Raw genomic sequence first — 18,348 nt, forward strand, 5'->3', positions numbered from 1 at the left:
TTTCAACACAACACTTCCCATTCCAACAACCTCTTCTATCATGTTCCTCAAGCTAAGCTCATTCCACGTGCCTTGCGTACGGATACGGCAAGGATCAGCAGTCCTAGGAGGGACCCTGCTATGATCAGGGACATCGTATAGCGCTTGTGGAACGCCTTATCAGAACTCGCGGGCTCGGCCTCCGACTGGAATTCCTGACAGCAGCGTGCTCCAACTACGAACAACTCTCATGGCATCTACCAGTGCAGTCTCGCCAACACCATTGGAAGAGGGCTTCAGAGATTGGGGAGTGACTGAGGAATTCTCATGACATTCAAGTACATCAATTGTACACTTCCTACCGAAGTGAGCCTGAGGAGGCTCATCAGCTCCTTTTATCAAGGGTAACGGCTTCAACTGGAGCAAGGTATCGTCGTATCTACATTCCAAAAACCATGTGCACCCAACATGTCTTGAATGCCGATTCACTCTCACCGATATTTGGGAATGTCCGCTCCGAAGTTACTTATCAAAGGCCTCGACTTGTCGGCTCCATCCTCCCTATCCCAGTTGATCAAATCGGCAGATTCGAAGCGGCTATGCGACTCGGATAGGGCCGGGAGCGTCCTGTGATAAGCAAACGTCGATGATCATGCAGGCCTGAACGCCGCCTACCTTAGACGATCATGGGCCCGGCCGATCCTGTCGATACAAACACCATTCACGCAGTCCTGAAAAGGAGGATACTCTCATTCCCCTCGTTTCGACATGAGCACTCACTTGCTCGGCATTGCACTGTACTTTAGAGCAGAAGTATGGCGTATCGTCTGTCACCCATTCCTAAAGTTGACATGTCACACCATAACAACTCGTATCTTCCTGCCTCGAACTTAGCCATCACCCGATGACCCGTCGTCCGCTCGCTTTGCAGCACTTCCCGTAATTGCGATACGACTTCATTCGCCGAACCTGAGCAAATCCGGTCAATGTCGGTCGACACTACCGGCAGTATAAAACACTCACGGCAATCGATACATTGTGCCACTGGCGGGAGTACCCTCAAGTTCACCACCACCTGCATTAGCAATTGACGAAGCTCAGGAGGTCCAATCGCCTTACGTTTGGTATGTGGTCTTTCGAGGGCTCGTAACTCTGTATCCTCTGGGAGACTACTTTATGATCTTCCCGATGATGCTCGAACTCAGCAGCAGACTTCTCAGAGACATCTGCAGGATATATCCTTCAGAGTTGGAACGAGCGGGACTCACCGATGAAAAGTATCCGACTGCACGTCGTTGTCGCTGAGGCAGTAGACAACGTGAGTAACCTGCAAATGTGACTGATGAGCTCCTTCCGGAATATGTCAAGACTCTTGAACCTATGGTAGAGAATCGTCGCAGAACTTCATGACTGTTGAACCATGCTCACTTGTTCCGTATCGAATTGAAGCTTGATCTGAACCGAAGCTGCATCGTCCGGGTATCTTTCACTGGGCATCCGTAAAGCTAGAGAGAACAAATGAATCTAGCAATACTTGAATCGTTAATATACTTTCATTTGAAATGATGCTCTCATCATATCGGATCTCCTGGTCAACTCTGCCCGAGGCCAAATTCTGAAAGTTGCGAGGGAGAACAACAAGAGGTGTGGCGCCTCTAGCGAGTTACCTCAGGAGATGCCCTCGGAAGTCTGTCTCGAGATCGACGTCAGCGTTGGATGTGTGGGGGCCCTCAGGCTCTGTACTTAGTGAGGTCCAGGCGACGGCTAGAATAGGACAGTCGTGATGACAGGATGTTGGTTGATGAAAGTTTATCTCCTACAGTGTTCTCGGGCCTGTAAGTCTCGGTACCACTGGAAGGCGTGCACACCCATCGCGGCGCTGACAATGATCACATGACACCTCGGGCTAGGCTGACAAGAGGCTCACTTCAGCTTGATCGACTTCGGCAACGGTTGCTTGATTTTCTTAGTGCTGCCCTCGTTGTCGGCATCTATTGAACAATAATAGTAGACGCTCACTGCTGAAGGACGGCGCTCTCACCTGGATCGGACGCATGCACAGGTTCGAACTGAAAAGCTCGAATAACGTAAGGCGCCTTGAGTTCCACTTCGACGAACTGAAGTAAAAAAGCTGATAAACTAAGTAGACAACGAACATACTGGAGAGGGCAACTGAGTGGAGGCGTTGGTTGAGGCTTTGAAGCCGAAGCAGAATGGACGATGCACTTTATCATTCTTAACGGCGACGCTCGTCGTATTGCAGGAAATCTGACCAAGCATTCAGCAAGCCCAGCCCTAGAGTATCTGGCCATACCCTAGTAACAGGATCCTGATTCACGTCGACAATGTCCTCAGCTGAGAGCTCAGTGTGGCACGGCAGGGTTGGAACGCCTGAACAGCAATTGCACAAGGGCAGTAGCGTTGGTGTTACTTGATGTCTTTGTACGGCTAGCCTCAGATAACCGCAATGTGAGTGCCGTGGTAACCTGAGGGGAATTACAGTAAGTTGAGACCAGTCGTGGGAGTCGCCGACCTTGGCTGTGGAAGCTAGAAGTAGTAGAGGATGATGAAATAGGGACAATAACATAGAGTAATGGCTGCAGGTAAGACGTATAGACAGGCAGCTAATGGCTGCAGGTAAGACGTATACATGGGCACCGTAACGTTTTTTACGCTTTACGGTACGGTGTGCGTAACGTAAGCAGGTTACGAGGTTACTCCCAGGTCAAGGTTACGGGGAGGCCCTATGACTTTACGGTTGGTTACTCCCAAACTGGCACGTAACTGCCAAGCCGGCCTCGTCTACGCATGCGCATTCACATGAAATATATTTAGGCGACTTGAATGATCAATCCTCGTTTTGTCCTCTGCATCTCCGTATGACCCGTTACGGCGCCGTCGTTTTACGATACGGGGCTTGAATCGTAACCGTAAGAGCGAGCCGTAACGGTCCGTAACGTAATTCTGCCCATCTATAGTAGGAAGATTATACAATGGAATGGTATACAAATATTGTGAAGACAACTCGATCGTTGGAAAGGAAAGATTCGACCCTGTTACATGCCTTCATCACAATAACGCTCGACTACAGTTATTGATCTATACAGTGTATAGATCAATAACTGTAGTCGAGTGTGTATAGTATACACCAAGCAATGATGGCTACTACTGACACGGCGAGGACTGTAAGGATCGTCACCCACAAGTGGAAGACCTTATAATTCTGAACGCTAGATAAGTTCAAGCATAGGGATCAAGTACCGGTAGGTCCGGTCGTCTATTGCTGGGAGCGACGGCTCGGTCTGACCCAAATTGCAGTTGCACACTTCTCTGTCGAGGTCCTAAACTGCCTCGAAACGATATCGCCTATTATAATCATCAATACATAGTCGAATCTTGTGATAGTTTATTCCTTAGGTCATGGCAGCCCGTGGGGAATCTTGCCTGCACACCATCACCATGATGGCTTTCAGGATTATCGACAGGAACCAATACCATCAGGCACGTGAAGGTGCTGCTACATTACACTGTAGCTGCTATAAAAACGCACATGCTGTTGCCGCCCGTGAATTGACAACACAATAGATATTCTGATCGAGAAACCTCACCCCTGCCGTAGTAACTACTGTATCAGTACGACAGTGGCATCACAACGATGATCATGTTCCACTAGAGTAGTCTACTAATGATACCACTTCCCAATACTTGAGAAAGAGGAGCCCCAAACTCGGGCAGTACGAGTATTATTACCAAATGATAAATGAAAACGATAGAGTAAACGACGATTGAACTGTGATTGGAGGAAACGAATAGACACTCTTTCGATTGGATACTTCCTGAGATGCGATTGAGGTAGCGACAAGAACAACGGCCTTGTCATCATCATGGACAGGTAGACGATACTGTTGAAAATAGACCAGTTAAAGAGACAAATGTAGGAGCTAAGAAGACCAAGCATGATATATAACGATAGTAGTAGTGCTACTGTGAGCAATCGTGAAATAATACGTATAAAGGGAGATAAGAAGGCTGCTCATACCATCCTACTTTTCCGTGAAAAATGACATGCAAATGGCCCTAACAGGAAGATGTAGCAGAATGATATCATCATCACCATCGCCCAAGATAATAGCCGCTCTGCTTTCTTCGCAGCACGTGGTAAAGTAAAAACGATGATGACGGGACTAAAAATAACTTCGCTGTAGTACTATTTGTTGCTGTAGCAGAAGTCAGAACAGCAGAGATCTAATTGGGGAGCCTATTACTACTATGGTAGAATGCACTGTATTCGTATTTTGTGCAAAAAACCGACGTTGAAAGCAGTAGGAGTTAAAGTGGCTAGAATGAGTGTTCGATCGACTCGGATGCTACGACAGGGACGACGGACTGCTGCTGCTGTTCGTGTTGATGCCAACCTAAACCAAAACACAGTGGCTCAATCATCATGCGTTGTAGACAGCCCGGCTCACCTGCAAGACCTGTCGAGATAGGACAATGTGGATGACCAGATGTGTGACAAGCCTGCTGAGAGAGTGCGATGAACATCGTACAACGTGGGAATCCTGTACGTTGTTATGGCTAGGGCTAGCCCCCTCCGGAGAACTATTGTTGCTGTCCATATACTTCTCGAACAGCATAGAAGTCCTTGCATACAGCTCTTGCCCCGTCGAGTGTAGTTTCTCTGTCATTATAGGAGCCCACCTGAACGCCATCACTAGCAGCTTCCTCACCGCTTATGAACTCACGCTCGGCACTCATGTAGATGAGCCTCGACATCCCTCACACAGGCTGTGACCTCCTCGTAGGGACCAGTTGCCTGTAATAAGGATAGTGCACAACAGCAGCTGATGCAATGGGTAACTCACTGGTGTTAAGGCACTCGTGAAGTGGTTAAGTACACTTTTCATATTATCTAAATCGGGGCCCTCTATCCTCTACACTTACCCACTGGTCATACCAACAAAAGTGAGGTGGCTGTCCATGGCCAATACATCTCCTCCCGTGAGCAGGCCGATACTACGAGCCGTCTCCAAGCCGAGGGAAGGTGACCTCTGCTCCTCACCACCGTTACTGGAGGACCTAGGAGTTCTACTTGTCTGTTCTTGTGACGATGAAGGCGTGGTAGGAACACATGAACTGATCAGGACGACAGATTCGTGCTTTAGTGTGGACTAAATGGGAAGAGTCAAAAAGGGTCGATCAGACTGAAGCATTCATGATCACTGTAAGATGGGCGATTGCACTGGTAGGGCCATCCGATACTACATGGCACTAGCAGCAGCTGCCAATGCGGAGAGGTCAATACCTTGGGTAAACGGAGCCTAACAAGCGATTGATATAGGCATAGAAGGACATTTGCTTATTCTTACAGCAGCAACACGGGCATCCCCGTCTTGAACCCCTCGCTTGAGCGACGTGAGATTCGCTGCTACTGCGGCCAACGCAGCCAGTTCTAGGTTACTAGAGGACATCTACAGTGTGAACCAAACAGTTACGCATATCTAGATTTTCGAGACGGCTTTATTCAATATGAAAGTACGAGTATAGGCTACGGAACGCTTCTTAGACGTTGACAATCGATTCACATTGTTGACTTTCGAGCTCTCAAAAGATGAAGGTGTTGAGAATACCACAACGGCTTGGTTCACACTGTACAGCGGGCAAGAACCTACGTGGCCCTACTACCACTACCTCTGCCGACTCCATGCCCGAGGCTGGCCCCAGCATAGCCCTCATGGAGTCCCCGGATCTAGCAGATACCTAGCTGTGCATGAAGGGAGCAATACGCCTGCTTACCTACCGCTTCAACAGCCCTCTTCAGTGAGAGTTTCGTCGCCATAACGTCCGCATGTCGTTGGTTCCACCCCGAGCTATCTTCCATATTCCCCGGAGGTCCTAATCAATGCATCTAATGGTCACCCTTCCCAGCACTTCCAACCTGTGTCCTCGACGGGACGTGCCACATTCAGTGAGCGCAGAAGCTCCTCTATCGCCTTCTGGCGTTCCTCATCTTGATGGAGACTACGGTCATCTAACGATCCACTACCAACAACCTACTCCTTCCATGTTGTATCAGCGCTTCTGGTTGTGACCCTCTCGACTGACCCTCACCGTCTTCCTCCTGGAAGGCCCAACATAACGATAGGATGCCCCTACAGCCCCACCTGCTCATCCTCCCAGCGACGGTCTAGATCCTGGAAATACTTCTGTGCATGCGACCTCACTTGCTTAGTGGTCCTAGTCGGTATGTAGCTCGTAATCTGCCATCGACGACACCCGTCCCCTGCCACCAACCTTATCGCGCTCACAGTATTCCAATCTCGGCCGTGGTCTCTGAGACCCTCCAGGAAGACTAGATGCTCCTCAGCTGAGCAACAGAGGTAGTCAGACGTGCCCCCACTGACCATATCCTACAACTCCAACGACCGTACTTGCATGAGTCGGGAGAGGACTGAGAGGCTATAGGGAGGTGTGGGTTACCAAGGATGCCGCCGCACTGAGGGATGACATATCCATAAGCTGAACGGTCATGGTGGTAGTACCCCGGTTTGGTTGAGGAGCGGCAGTGCGTCTATAGTATCTGATGGTATATAGTGCGGATGAGCATACACAAGCCTACCGTCAGCACTGACAAGTGGTAGAGATGATGCTAAAGAGGAAGAGGAGGACAAAGCACCCGAGCAGCCAACTGAGGAAATATACCTCTACAAGATGACGGCCACAACCACTGCACCTGTTGCCAAGTCTTGTCGGGCCGGAATAAGGCCCCTCAAGGGAAGCCGACGACGTTCTACCAACCTCTTAGCTACAACAATATCCTCCTCAATGCACTGCAAGTACCTACCACCACCAGCAGCAGCATGTGCACGACAATAATCCTTCGCTGTGCGCCAAGATACGGACGCAGTACGACAACACAGCCAGCTAAGGTACCCACCAGGACGATAGCGGCTTCTTAGACGGTCTCATGACATCCCCAACAGCAGTCGGGTTATGCGTACTGTAATCAGCGAGGAGCTGTAGGGCATTTCCGGCCCTCCCAGGACTACAGGCCGCTGATTTCATCAGCTCACTGTCCAGTCGTGGTCGCTTGAAAGCCTCCCCATAAGGAAGAGAGGCACCCTGTTGGGAGCTGGAGAGTGGGGGGCACTCCGGGACAGGCGGTGATGATGGAGAGGAAGAACACGAAGAGGTAGGCTGCTGCCCCTCCTCAGGGGCGCTCAATGTTGTTAGCATATCTCGGAGTGTTTTGGTAAAGAAAAACTGAGCACCACCTCCGACCAGCCCCCAGCCCTCCAGTAACTCAACACCTTGATTCCTCCCATCACCAACAAGAGGTCTATCACACCATGCAGGTGCATGTAACAAGCACATTGGTGCTAGTATGACCACTACTACTCCTCCTCCCTCGAGCGTACAACGTCTGGTTGTACTTCTTGCTCCTCGGTGTCTATCACTTCATCAATCTTATTCGTCACAGCTTGGCCCTACAATGATAACAACAAGAACCCCTCATACTAGACCGCCCTCCGCTGTCTCCTTACCTCATCCTGTGCGACCACTTTCTTAAACACTACGCACACTCCATCGCATCGCCTGGGCATGATTCGTATCTTCCAACTCGCAACCTATGATACTACTTAACACTCCATCCTCTAGGCTCCAGGATCGGTCGGTTCTCGATAGTAGAAGTGTCTATCGTGTCCACGTCAGTACTGTGCGTGAGATAGCAGTCACCAAAGCCAATGCCCTTCGGCGCGAAGTGACCATACCTGCTCCCAGACCCCCATCCACATACCAAATAGAGGGAAGCGCCCTTACGTGCAGAGAGGGTCCTTCTCACAGTAGTACTCACAGGCATCCAAGTCCAGCACTTTGCCGTATGCCCCCTTCTCCCCTTCGAATTCTATAAGGCTGGTGTTCACCTTAGATGAGGCATCTGAGAGACGTCCCGCATCACACCCACCGGAAAAAACAGCACTCACCTTCCTCAATAAAAGGCGAAGCGTAGCTGCTCATTATAACGAAATTGTCACGGCCCTTCTCAAAGGCATAGCACCCAGCAGAAGAGGACGTGGCTCCACAGTTGAACATAGCATGGGAGACCGCCGAAGCTGAAGTTAAGGGCACATCGTCCACTCAAAGGTAGTGGGTCCATACCTAGCTTGCATACACCCATATTGTCAGGGTAATCCTCTGGGGCTCTGTCCTCACTTACCACTATACCAGTACAGGCTCTGAAGGAATACTCCTATAGTGTAACGGTTGACATTACCCCATGCCGTACCCGCAAGTTTTGTTCATCTCAGGATTCCTCATTGTTCCTCCAGAGCATACATCCTTGAGCGCCCCACAAGACTGAGAAGTAGCAATGGAGTGGTAAGCGGTGTCTGCATAGATTCTCCTACCTGCCACGTGCCAGTCTTACACTGCTTCTTCCCTCTGCAAATTGACTGACACCCCTCCAGGTGAGGCGTCAAAGTCAGTCGGCGTTTGTTCAGTACATCAGCCCATCGGAACCTGAGCCACCGCAACTCAAGCCTTTTGGCGGTCACAAACCCCTCACTTCCTCGCCATAGCATTCACCGTATAGAAACCTGGAATACCATTACGGACGTCCGAGTCTACTGATAAGGCCTTGGCAGCATCCACCCCTCTAGACACGCATATAGCATTCTTAGCATACTCCCCAGGCCTGATCTCCACCTTGGTCGCCTATCGAGATGAATAATCAGCACGATCACCACAGAGCTGTTACCTTGCTGGCAAGCGCACTACTGAACCGGCACGTTATGGTCTCGCAACCCGCAGAAACGTTAGGGCGATGACTATGGAGGTCACAGTCATCCTCGGGATACCCTTCAACCTTGAAGGACATGCACTGTAGCATCGTCAAGCACCTGCCAGCACGGCTGTTGTTGCTTCCACCAAGATGCATCACCGTGGACTACCTCATACTGCAGGCATACATAGGGTTGTATGAGAAGTCTGCTGGGGATCCCTCCATCATAGTGTTATCAAGCTCGTCAAACTCATTACATACTCCCGTCATATTAACCTGTCACCAAACCCTCATCCTCACAGTCGAACCCTAGGCCTTGACCCCTACCGCTCCCTGTGGAGCTCTCTCAACAGCCTGGTCAGCAGCAATGCTACCAGTAACCCTTAGTGTTGGCAGCTGACATGAGCAAGGCATGATGAAGCCCATACGTCCACTACGCATCCCCTACTACCTTCCCTACACCGTCCCTAGTGAAGGCGGCACAGTTGCTACTACCAAACAGTCTATGGACTTTAGCATCCTCATAGTCACTCGCGTGATACCGCAAATACATAGCAAGATAACACCATTTACCCTTGGCCGTCACACCTCCCTCAGCAGGGAGGGAGTCCACATAGAGCCTGTACAGAAGACTAGGTCCACCTGGCACCGACCTCACCGGCCCCTTACCCTCCCATACACTCCCCCGTCTGCGCTTCGCACAAGGCATGGCAATGCCACATGCTCTCGACACTATGATAGCATCTACATACTAGTCATCATGACGGCCCACTATCCATACCAACCATCCTACCTCCCAAGAACATCTCTCTTGACAACGCCCCCCTGGGGACATATCAAACCACTACTGTTCAGTGGGAGATGATCCACGTACTTGGCGGCCTCTGCAAGGAAGCTACGACTAACAGACCCTCCTCCACATACTATGACTACTACCAGATGCTGCCTTCACTCTGAACCCCACAGCTCCCATTTCGAACCACTTGCAGGCGCCACTAAGGCACTCGTCACTGCCCACTCCAGACCCCCCAGGCTTGGTCTCTGACCCAATCCTACCAATACCGAGTTGCATACACTTCCAGAGGGAGGCACGTCCATCTACCGGCAAATCCCGCCCTTATCATTTTTGCACATCTTGCACTCTTCCGCTCCCCCATGCCTTCCCGCCGCATTACCCCTGCAGGCTGCCCTCACAGCCCGACACGACTCGAAGCCTCCGTACCTGCCCAAGGAGCCCAACCTGTCTACTATCTCTCCCCTGCTATGTTGTCCTCACCTGCAGTCAGCATTAGTTGCCTCATCAGTGGCCTTCTCGCATAAAGTCTGGCACTCTTCCAACGTCTCTACCAATGTGGTGGCTGAAAAGTCGCACACATCACTCAACTTCGGAACCTTGCTGGTCTCTCTCGCGAACGACCCAGGTTCAACCCCTGCACACCACCATTCTACAAGCCTTCCGAACTAACACTAACCGGAATGGCCATCATAATGGCCTACCAAATCCCTGTCGCTAACCTACCCTGGTATCCTCTGAACCAATGATTGCCAGACTCAGCACCAGTGATGCTGCCCACGATCATCATACCAGGCAAGCCATGTGTTGGTGACGGCCCTTTACGGATAGAATGACAGAACCTGATGATCGACAGCACTCTACTGGAGGGGCGATAGACAATAAACGTCCTCCTACACAGGGCTCTTCGACTTGGCCCCATTCTTAGAGTGCTCCACTCTTGATGCCACCCCATTGCCCAATACGCACACATTCGTGTTGTTGTGGTACTCCACCTAGTACGATGATACCCCATCGGCCCCTATAGAGTCCACCATCACCTACCTGTGTACACTCTGCGTTCATCTCTCGACACAGCCTCCAACACTCCCACCTATCCCTCGCTACAAAGCTGCTGTCCGGACTAGCCGACAAGCCAGCGTGGAAGGGCATACACCTCCCCCACCCCGATAGAACTATTATCAACACTTCCCTATGGGTCCAGGGCCACCCTCTGTTACCTTCAATGTCAGCTCCCATCCCAGCAGACTGATGAGCTATCCCATTCCCTCCTCTAGGGCTACCACCAGGCGACTGCTCGAGCCATACCTATCTCACCCTCAGCCATCTGAGAACACTACCGCCTCCCACCTGCGCCGCCTGTATCATCGGCCTTGGCAACATCATATAGTCCGACGCGAACATAAGGCATGCTCGAGCCGATAGTGGACACACAGCGGGGGAGGAGGTCACGCCTACCAACGCGGGTATGAGATCATTTGAAGGTGTACAGGTTGCATAAATCTGCATCCTATGGGGACCACCCTTGTCACCTTTATCTGCTGCGCTCGCCGCACCAGACCCGGCCACAGCAGGGAAACCAGATGATAGGAAGCACTTGACTTCGTCCCTCTCGGCCACAACCTGAGCCAGGCCATACACCCACCCAAGCACAGGCAGTCTTCTCACTTCGATCCATCCTCCTCGACACGAAGCCGCATGGCAAGCCATATGGCACCTCTTGATACCATCGACACAGTCAGAATCAGAGCAGCCAAAGGTCGTCGTCTACACAGTTCATAACGGTGCTGTCCTTGCAACAACTCATACCTGTTCCGGAGCCTTCGCATCTACTGTCACTATAAAGTCAAATGCCTCCCCTGGGTAACGCCAAGACAATGTAGAGATGCCCGAGGGGTTCCGAATGGACGGGACCTACCAACAACTCACCAAACGACAAGACATACACTCCTACACAATCCTGTCCCCCACAAACTTCCATGCATCTACCATCCATAGGACACCCTGTGGTGCTCTTCCCAGGCAACAGCATGCTACCCTTAGCACATATGCTACTCCTAAAGAATACAAACCTCTGACACTCACCAAGGCCCCTCTATTACCCCTCAGACCCCCGATCGATCCAGACTGCCGTAGCACACCAGTCAGATGCCAGACAGTTAGACTGACACTGTAGGAAGGTGTCGGCCCTTTCCACTCGCACTATACCACAGTCAATGACCAAGAAACCCATCACTGCTGCCATCACTCACCCGTCTCCTCATCCTCTGCCCTTTCTCCTTCTACTATGCCCACGTTAGGCTGTACCAACAGATACCTCCCACTGCCAGGTACTACAGTAAATGGTGACCTGACACAGCGTATTGCCCGACAATACCGGTGACAAGCCGCTAATATTACAGATTGGGAACATCATCCTCAGGGGCCTCAGGGGCCCCGCTATGAATCCTGCTACTCCTGAGCTCTCTAAACCCAAGCTCAGTCAAAGATCGGCAAGTGTCCAACGACCCTGCCACAGCCTATACCACCCTCACATGGAGATACAGCATTACTACCTCCAATCGGCTGCATTCCAGCAGGAGTGGTATCGAGGAGAGTGCTAAGGCCATGACCAAAATAGCAGGTTTGACCCGCAGCAGCATAGTGTGTCTAAGCCGGCAGCACAGACGACTCTCTCCGACCCACCACTACCCTTTCAACCCACCTGTGTACAGAAGAAATACTGCTGAGTACATCTCCGCCAACACTCCTCAACGCCCAAGTCCCCTACCAGGACCGCCTTAGCATACGGTACGAAGGCCGAGCATGGTCCCATGAAACTACAATGGCACGCTGCTCAGCTCCCCTCCTGCCCCCTACTACTGCCTACTCTCGCCATATCCCTCCCTGTTGATGTGCAGCCATAATGTCATGGAAGGCGTCCGGAGGGGCTACCTCCTCTCGCTGCTGCTGCTGTTGAGCAGCTAGTTCTGACGTATTTAAATGCACTAAGGATAGCTAAGCTCATAGTACTTAGTTCAGCTCCCCGGTCACGGAGTGCTTGAGCATCCACTATAGCGGCTAGGGTCTTCAGCTGATTCAACAGCCAAGCATGGTCATGGTCCGGTAGAGGTACAGCTCGACTAAGGTTGGCAAACGTCCATCCAAAGATAACTACTTTGATACTACTGTTTATGGTGATGATGCTGCTTCATTCGCTTCATGACCTCAGCCACCAGGTCTTGCGGTAGATCCACACTCTCCCAAAACTTTTCCTTCCCTCCACTACTTGTTTCCAAGAGGGAAGATGGCGTGCCTACTGCCCTATGAGGAGGAGCCGCCTACAGAAACCATCACATGCGGCTCGCCATGCTAGCTATACCTGAGCCATCTCGAAGCTCTCTGGTAGTGATGGTAGGTCTCCTATGTGCTCGAGGTCGCTGAGGTTGATCAAAGGTAGTAGATGTATCCCCAACGGCAGCTTCCCCTCTGAGAAGACATCATGAGCCCACGACCAGTCAATGCAGTACCTCGCCGCAAAGAACCTCCCTCGTTCTCCATCCACTTCCGAAACCTCGACGCTTCCTCTAGTAGCGACTCCAACTGACCAGCTGTAGACCGACCGCTATTCTGCATCATATTGACCTTAGCATCGGACAAGTCATCCCCCCCTTTGGCCCTCCAATGCTACCTTAGCAGCTTCCCCCTCCCTCAATCGTGGTAAGGGCCGTGAAGGAGTCTCCTCAACCACCTGGCCAGGAGTCGTTTCCACTCCTACTTCCCCACCAATAGAAGAGGATAGATATGATACAAAGATTAGACATGTGGTTATCATAGAATTGTGTAATAGCTGAGTGGGGAGATGGAGGAGGAGGAGGAGCCTTCGACCGTTGGGGTCGCACGGGTGCTGACCAACACCTCAATCTTGCGCACTTAACACATCTTGCATCTCCTCAACTCATCACTGCGCATTTTCAGCTCGCCAGCACAAACTTTTCATCGCCGCGCCTCAGCCACAGGGTTTTCAACTTTTCCATATACTCCAGAGATGGTATTGGCAGTGGGAATGTTCGAGTCGAACTACTCTAACGCGGGAAGGGTAGGATAGGAAACGTCAGGGACAACAATCGTTTGGTAGAGGGGGGCCAACCCAATGATGCTCAGAATCAAACAAATGGCAATGAGACCGGCACGAACGAGTCTCGGCGTTCACCGTGCACAAGCACTCTGGGCAGGTGGCTCCATCGGGCAGGGGGGAACGAGGGACCTGAAGACCACAACTAACCCTATACAAGGCAAAGAACAGCCGCCCTACTGGGATCTCAACAACAAGGCCTCTCATAGTAAGCGCTTTCATAAGTACTGGTTTATGACTGGGTCGGGTAGGCCGCTGTTCACCACTGCTCGAACCCACCGGCTGCGTCTAAAAGCAAACATACTATAATAGCATACTGGGAGTACGGCTCCCCAGCTACTTCATGATCCTCATTGGATATACTCCGCGGTATAGAGGGCGGCCGCGACGGTTTACATGGTTGGGCGATCGACTTCCTATCCATTCCATCTGTTCCTCTTCGAGGAACTACCCGCTCCCTCTGCAGAACAATCAGCCTGTCAGCCCTACTAGGGAGGCAGGACCCACCTCGAGCCGATAATCAACAGACCCCGGATGCCGCAGAACCGGTGGTGCCCTCGGTCGAGGTGGTCGCGATGGCTTCGTTGGGGTTTTCTTGGCCCCACTACTGTCTACAAGTCGGGGCTTCTCATCTCTCGTCTACGCCAACCAGCTGGTCCCATCATTGATCTCCATCTCACCTTTGGCTTTGCCTCGTCGAGCTCCCCCACTGCAACATTCTGAGCCGACCTCGCTAGACTCTGGGGATCTCCCCGTAAGGCCCCTTGGTGGTGATCCGACTCCACTCCTCCCGCAAGGTCCAAGTCAGTCCGCTCAAACGCCCCACCCTGCAACAGAAGGAAGACCAGAGCTGAGTCAACCATAACGAAGGACCGGCAGGTCTCACCTTAAGACTCCTAGATGCTGATGGAGTATTCGGCGGTCTATCCAACTCATCGTCCACGGAGTTACTCATCATCGATCGATCCCTTTCGCCCCTTCGATCCACAGCTTGCGGAGCTCGGCGGCCAGGCCCATGAGTAAGCGACAAAGGACCATCAATCTAAGAATACAGTGTATATAACACTTCCACTCTGTGGCATCTGGACATGACCGCCTACCGTGAAACCGGTCGGTGCCTTCCCAGTAGGGTACCGCTCAGAGACGCCTTCTTGTACCGGTGCTCCCACGTGAACCTCATCAGCCCAATTAACCTAAGGCGATAGCTGCCAAACCCACTTAACCGTTCTTAATAAAAGCGTGTTGGACGGCTCGAGCCAAATCCCTTTTCCACTCACTCGTCGAGGCCCTAACTTCGTCATTGTTGTTGCCAATAGTGACTGCAGGCGGAGGTCTCTGATCTCAGTAGGGAGAGGCGATACCCGCTCAGGGGCAGTACTAGATGTGAGTGAATTATTCCCAGGTCGCTCGGCGAAGTTGATATTAGCTCCTTGCCTTGACGGGTACTGAGCGAAGCTGGATCGAACACCCCTCAGAGTAGCCCCATTGGGCTCAACTCGTCGCCCAGCCCCACGCAGTCCTGACATGACTGGACCATTCGACTGTTGTGTGAGGGGCGTCGGTAAGAGAGCATCGGGTGGCGGGACGAGGACGCTAGGCGATCGGGTGTTGGGCACCGTCGTGGTGAGTTGGGCAGTGACAGCCTTCGGAGGGGTCGTCTTGGAAGCATCACTAGGCGTTGTAGCCTCGGTAGCAGTTGGAGCTTTGCTGACGACACTAGCCGCATTATCGAGGACGGCTCTAGTAGTGGAGGCAGCTATAGTCGCAGTATAAGTAGGTGGAGGAGGAGCCTTAGTAGCAGTAGCGGCCTTCGCCACTGTACCGGCATTTGCCACTGTGCCGGCCTTGGCAACAGTAGCGACCTTAGCAACGATAGCGGCTTTCGGTACACTATTGGCCTTGCCAACAGTAGGGGCCTTTGGTACACTTTTAGCCTTAGCAGTAGTAGCCGTTAGCTGGGCTCGTTGTTTCTTGGTCAGTTGCTGCCAAGTCTGGGGCATATCCAGAATTAGAGGATGCGATGCTTTTCCCTTAGGGAGCCCCTTAGTCCCTGGTGCCTGAGTACCCCCAGATGACCATCACAACCAAGAAACTTGAACTCCTACTATCCCCTTGGGCCTCACGGGCGGCACCAATCCCTTGGTGAGCCTCCTGCTAGCAGCCGGTGCTTTAGCCAAGCTCGGGGTACTCACGATATTGGCCCCAGCAGAGCCACTGAAGGCGGCTACCTTGGGGGCCTGAATCGATGCAGCATACCCTTCTGACAGGTATATAGACCCTACCACTACAGTAGGCCTTGGTGGCCGGTCTCTGAGTCTTGGGTCAACCTCCGCAGGAGAATCAAGAAGTGCTGTTTTCGAACCTATGGGAGCAGTGCTCAATGCACATACCTCGAGGAGATCTGCAGACCAACACCACGGAGGATTCACGACCGGGCGTTACCGGAAATTGGTATGTAATAGTAAGGGTACTCTCTTAGATCAACACATGGCATCACTCCTGCAGTCTATGCGGAGCAATTTTATTGTCAGAATTGACTAGAAAATAGCGATATTCTCTCCACGGTGCTCAGCAGTAGGCTGACTCGTAAGGAATGTTCGAGCGAATCCGCGTGAACAGCACAGTCTAACCGTCCTTGCCCTCAATGGTCATGTTGAAATCTACCAAAAAGCCTACCAGAGCTCCCTCCACTCATTTGCTGTTGCTGCTTCTCCTCCGCCCACTCCTCGAAGGAACACGGATGGAAAGGCCGATGGCAAAGCTAAGAGGAAGCGATACCCCACCTTCCTTAAGAGGAGTCATCACCACTCGGTAGCAGACCATAGCAGATGTCAACAACTCTTACCGGTCCCTTCCAGTCGCAGCCGTGGAGGAAATGTGTACAACGGGCACTCCTCTCAAGGAGCTTCTGTAGAGTCTTCACATCGTATGTGATGAGGCCGGTATCACAAGGCACTCGGCACTCCGGGCAACATATCGATTCGGGACCAGCACAACCAGATGAGGGCCCCGGAATCTTCTCGAGCTGAAAGGAAGGCCTCATGGAGGAACACCATAGAGGGAGGAAAAGGAGATGCTCCTGACTTGGTCAACGCACTCCGAACAGTAACGATGTGGACAGGGCAACTGCTTGAACACTGGTCGCAACTAAAGCCGACACTAGGTGCCGATGGGAGCTGTTGAAGGGGCTGTACCGTGTAGCAGATCTTGCATTCCAACAACTCGTCTATCTCTTGGTCGGACCAAGAGGCAAGGATGGCACTCGAGGCATCCGGCTGGTCGAACTCTCGCAATGGGGGTAGCAGTCCTAGCAGAAACCTAATGGACAAGGGTAAACTAAGACCTCCACTATCGGTAAGAATCGCCGGCATATACCAGGGGAGCCTACGCGATGAGTGTATCAGCATTGGCATCCTCCATCTTGATCTTATTCTTGCGTTTCCATTCTCGTTCTACCTGCCCCGACATGCAGTCCTCAACCCTCCAAGAACCCTCCTTACCCTCTTCCGCATCTTCTTGTTGCCAACCCGAGTGGTCTCCACAGCGAGCCTCTGTACCGACACACCACCACTGTCTACTGACCTTATCTGCCCATTGACCAGTATCTGAGCCCACCAATAGCAATGGCGACTCGGTCCCTCTCAGTTCCACTGGTACCTCCTTCTGCTTCCCTCGGAGCCGCTCATCCCCGCTACACCACTCCCCACCCGATGAGCATCCATGAGCCGCATCAGACAGACTATCATCTAGATCGGCAAACCTGGGGTTGTCGAGGATGGCCCATCCCCACCATGCCCCGAGCCACACTCACACATTCTCTTCCCTCCCCACCACTCGAGGGGCCTTTATCTGCCTCTTCTTCGGCATCTGGTCGAGGCTCCTCTTCTTCTTGCCAACTTGACTCCACCCCGGCATACTTTCAACAACCGCTACTGCTACAACGTCCATCCCCATCAACACTCTCAACGCGAAGCGAAGGTATTCAGATGAAGCACTGAAAGTTATACTCTTGGCCATGGAGTGTTTCCCAGTGATATCATCAAGTTGGTGACCCTTACTGACAGCGGCCGAGGGTCAACTCTCGCTTCTCTATAGACCCATCACCCGCCCTGTACAACTCATCACTCTTGGATAGTGAGACTTTCGCAATCGCATGATGAGGACCAAACATTGTCAATGTACTGTCAATTAGTGATAATAACAATTATCCAGAAGCTGTACTCATCGGCACATATAGGACATGCTTCGAGTAGATCGAGGCGTGCTGTTGTCCTTATTCAAGGACACATCACTGACCAGCGATAAACGGGTACCTGATAGAGACCACCAAACCAACGAGTCGTCTACTAGCCTCCACCATACCCTTCCTGTCATCCAGAGAGCAGCTGAGCAGTGACCGATCAGTAGAGGATACTGAGGAGGTCTTCCTAGCTCTAGTCGTAGCTGTCACGACAGTTAGGGAGCCTCTATCATGGTAGAGACCACTACCTTCATTATACCCCCGCCTGGTATCGGGCAGAGGCTCCCCTCGGATGCCTGTGGTGAGAGGGAGTACAGAACTGAGGAGGAGGAGGAAGGACCATCAGGTGATGAGGTACCCAGAAGAAGGTCCCACTCAGAGTTAACTCGAGAGAGGCCCCGGGCAGAAGGACCTCCTCGCGCTGCATTCCCTCTTCTCAA

The 18,348-nt window shown here is 51.9% G+C and overlaps 1 protein-coding gene across 1 annotated transcript; it reads right to left on the reverse strand.

The window, feature by feature from the left end:
• Positions 1-47: 47 nt before the first annotated feature.
• On the reverse strand, positions 48-17,583 carry Pmar_PMAR029022 (hypothetical protein; the record flags this gene model as incomplete). Its single annotated transcript, XM_002775871.1, has 87 exons — positions 48-194; positions 241-293; positions 342-418; positions 475-606; positions 655-710; positions 760-819; positions 983-1,054; positions 1,099-1,205; positions 1,248-1,357; positions 1,408-1,484; positions 1,531-1,594; positions 1,647-1,743; positions 1,800-1,858; positions 1,907-1,970; positions 2,021-2,096; positions 2,140-2,247; positions 2,294-2,370; positions 2,411-2,465; positions 3,241-3,345; positions 4,449-4,680; positions 4,725-4,795; positions 4,845-4,891; positions 4,928-5,058; positions 5,245-5,300; positions 5,349-5,450; positions 5,671-5,739; positions 5,780-5,874; positions 5,918-6,010; positions 6,037-6,100; positions 6,144-6,239; positions 6,288-6,346; positions 6,713-6,819; positions 6,917-7,318; positions 7,378-7,466; positions 7,524-7,575; positions 7,620-7,751; positions 7,801-7,918; positions 7,965-8,093; positions 8,140-8,216; positions 8,255-8,337; positions 8,388-8,499; positions 8,546-8,694; positions 8,738-8,879; positions 8,931-9,037; positions 9,089-9,157; positions 9,213-9,381; positions 9,431-9,505; positions 9,555-9,645; positions 9,698-9,813; positions 9,864-9,983; positions 10,038-10,191; positions 10,281-10,396; positions 10,452-10,549; positions 10,599-10,729; positions 10,775-10,862; positions 10,905-11,008; positions 11,087-11,177; positions 11,223-11,321; positions 11,364-11,468; positions 11,509-11,611; positions 11,657-11,756; positions 11,807-11,904; positions 11,955-12,063; positions 12,110-12,203; positions 12,259-12,373; positions 12,424-12,523; positions 12,567-12,676; positions 12,723-12,874; positions 12,916-13,022; positions 13,731-13,800; positions 13,849-13,956; positions 14,009-14,128; positions 14,176-14,307; positions 14,349-14,495; positions 14,555-14,710; positions 14,769-14,861; positions 14,946-15,725; positions 15,774-15,905; positions 15,957-16,030; positions 16,345-16,429; positions 16,514-16,693; positions 16,753-16,815; positions 16,863-16,986; positions 17,057-17,124; positions 17,169-17,273; positions 17,326-17,428; positions 17,480-17,583. 87 exons carry the CDS (start codon positions 17,581-17,583, stop codon positions 48-50), a joined length of 9,768 nt encoding a protein of 3,255 aa, XP_002775917.1.
• Positions 17,584-18,348: the final 765 nt, after the last annotated feature.

The sequence above is a fragment of the Perkinsus marinus genome (assembly GCF_000006405.1).
Source record: "Perkinsus marinus ATCC 50983 genomic scaffold scf_1104296955288, whole genome shotgun sequence".
In the NCBI taxonomy this organism is placed as follows: domain Eukaryota; phylum Perkinsozoa; order Perkinsida; family Perkinsidae; genus Perkinsus; species Perkinsus marinus.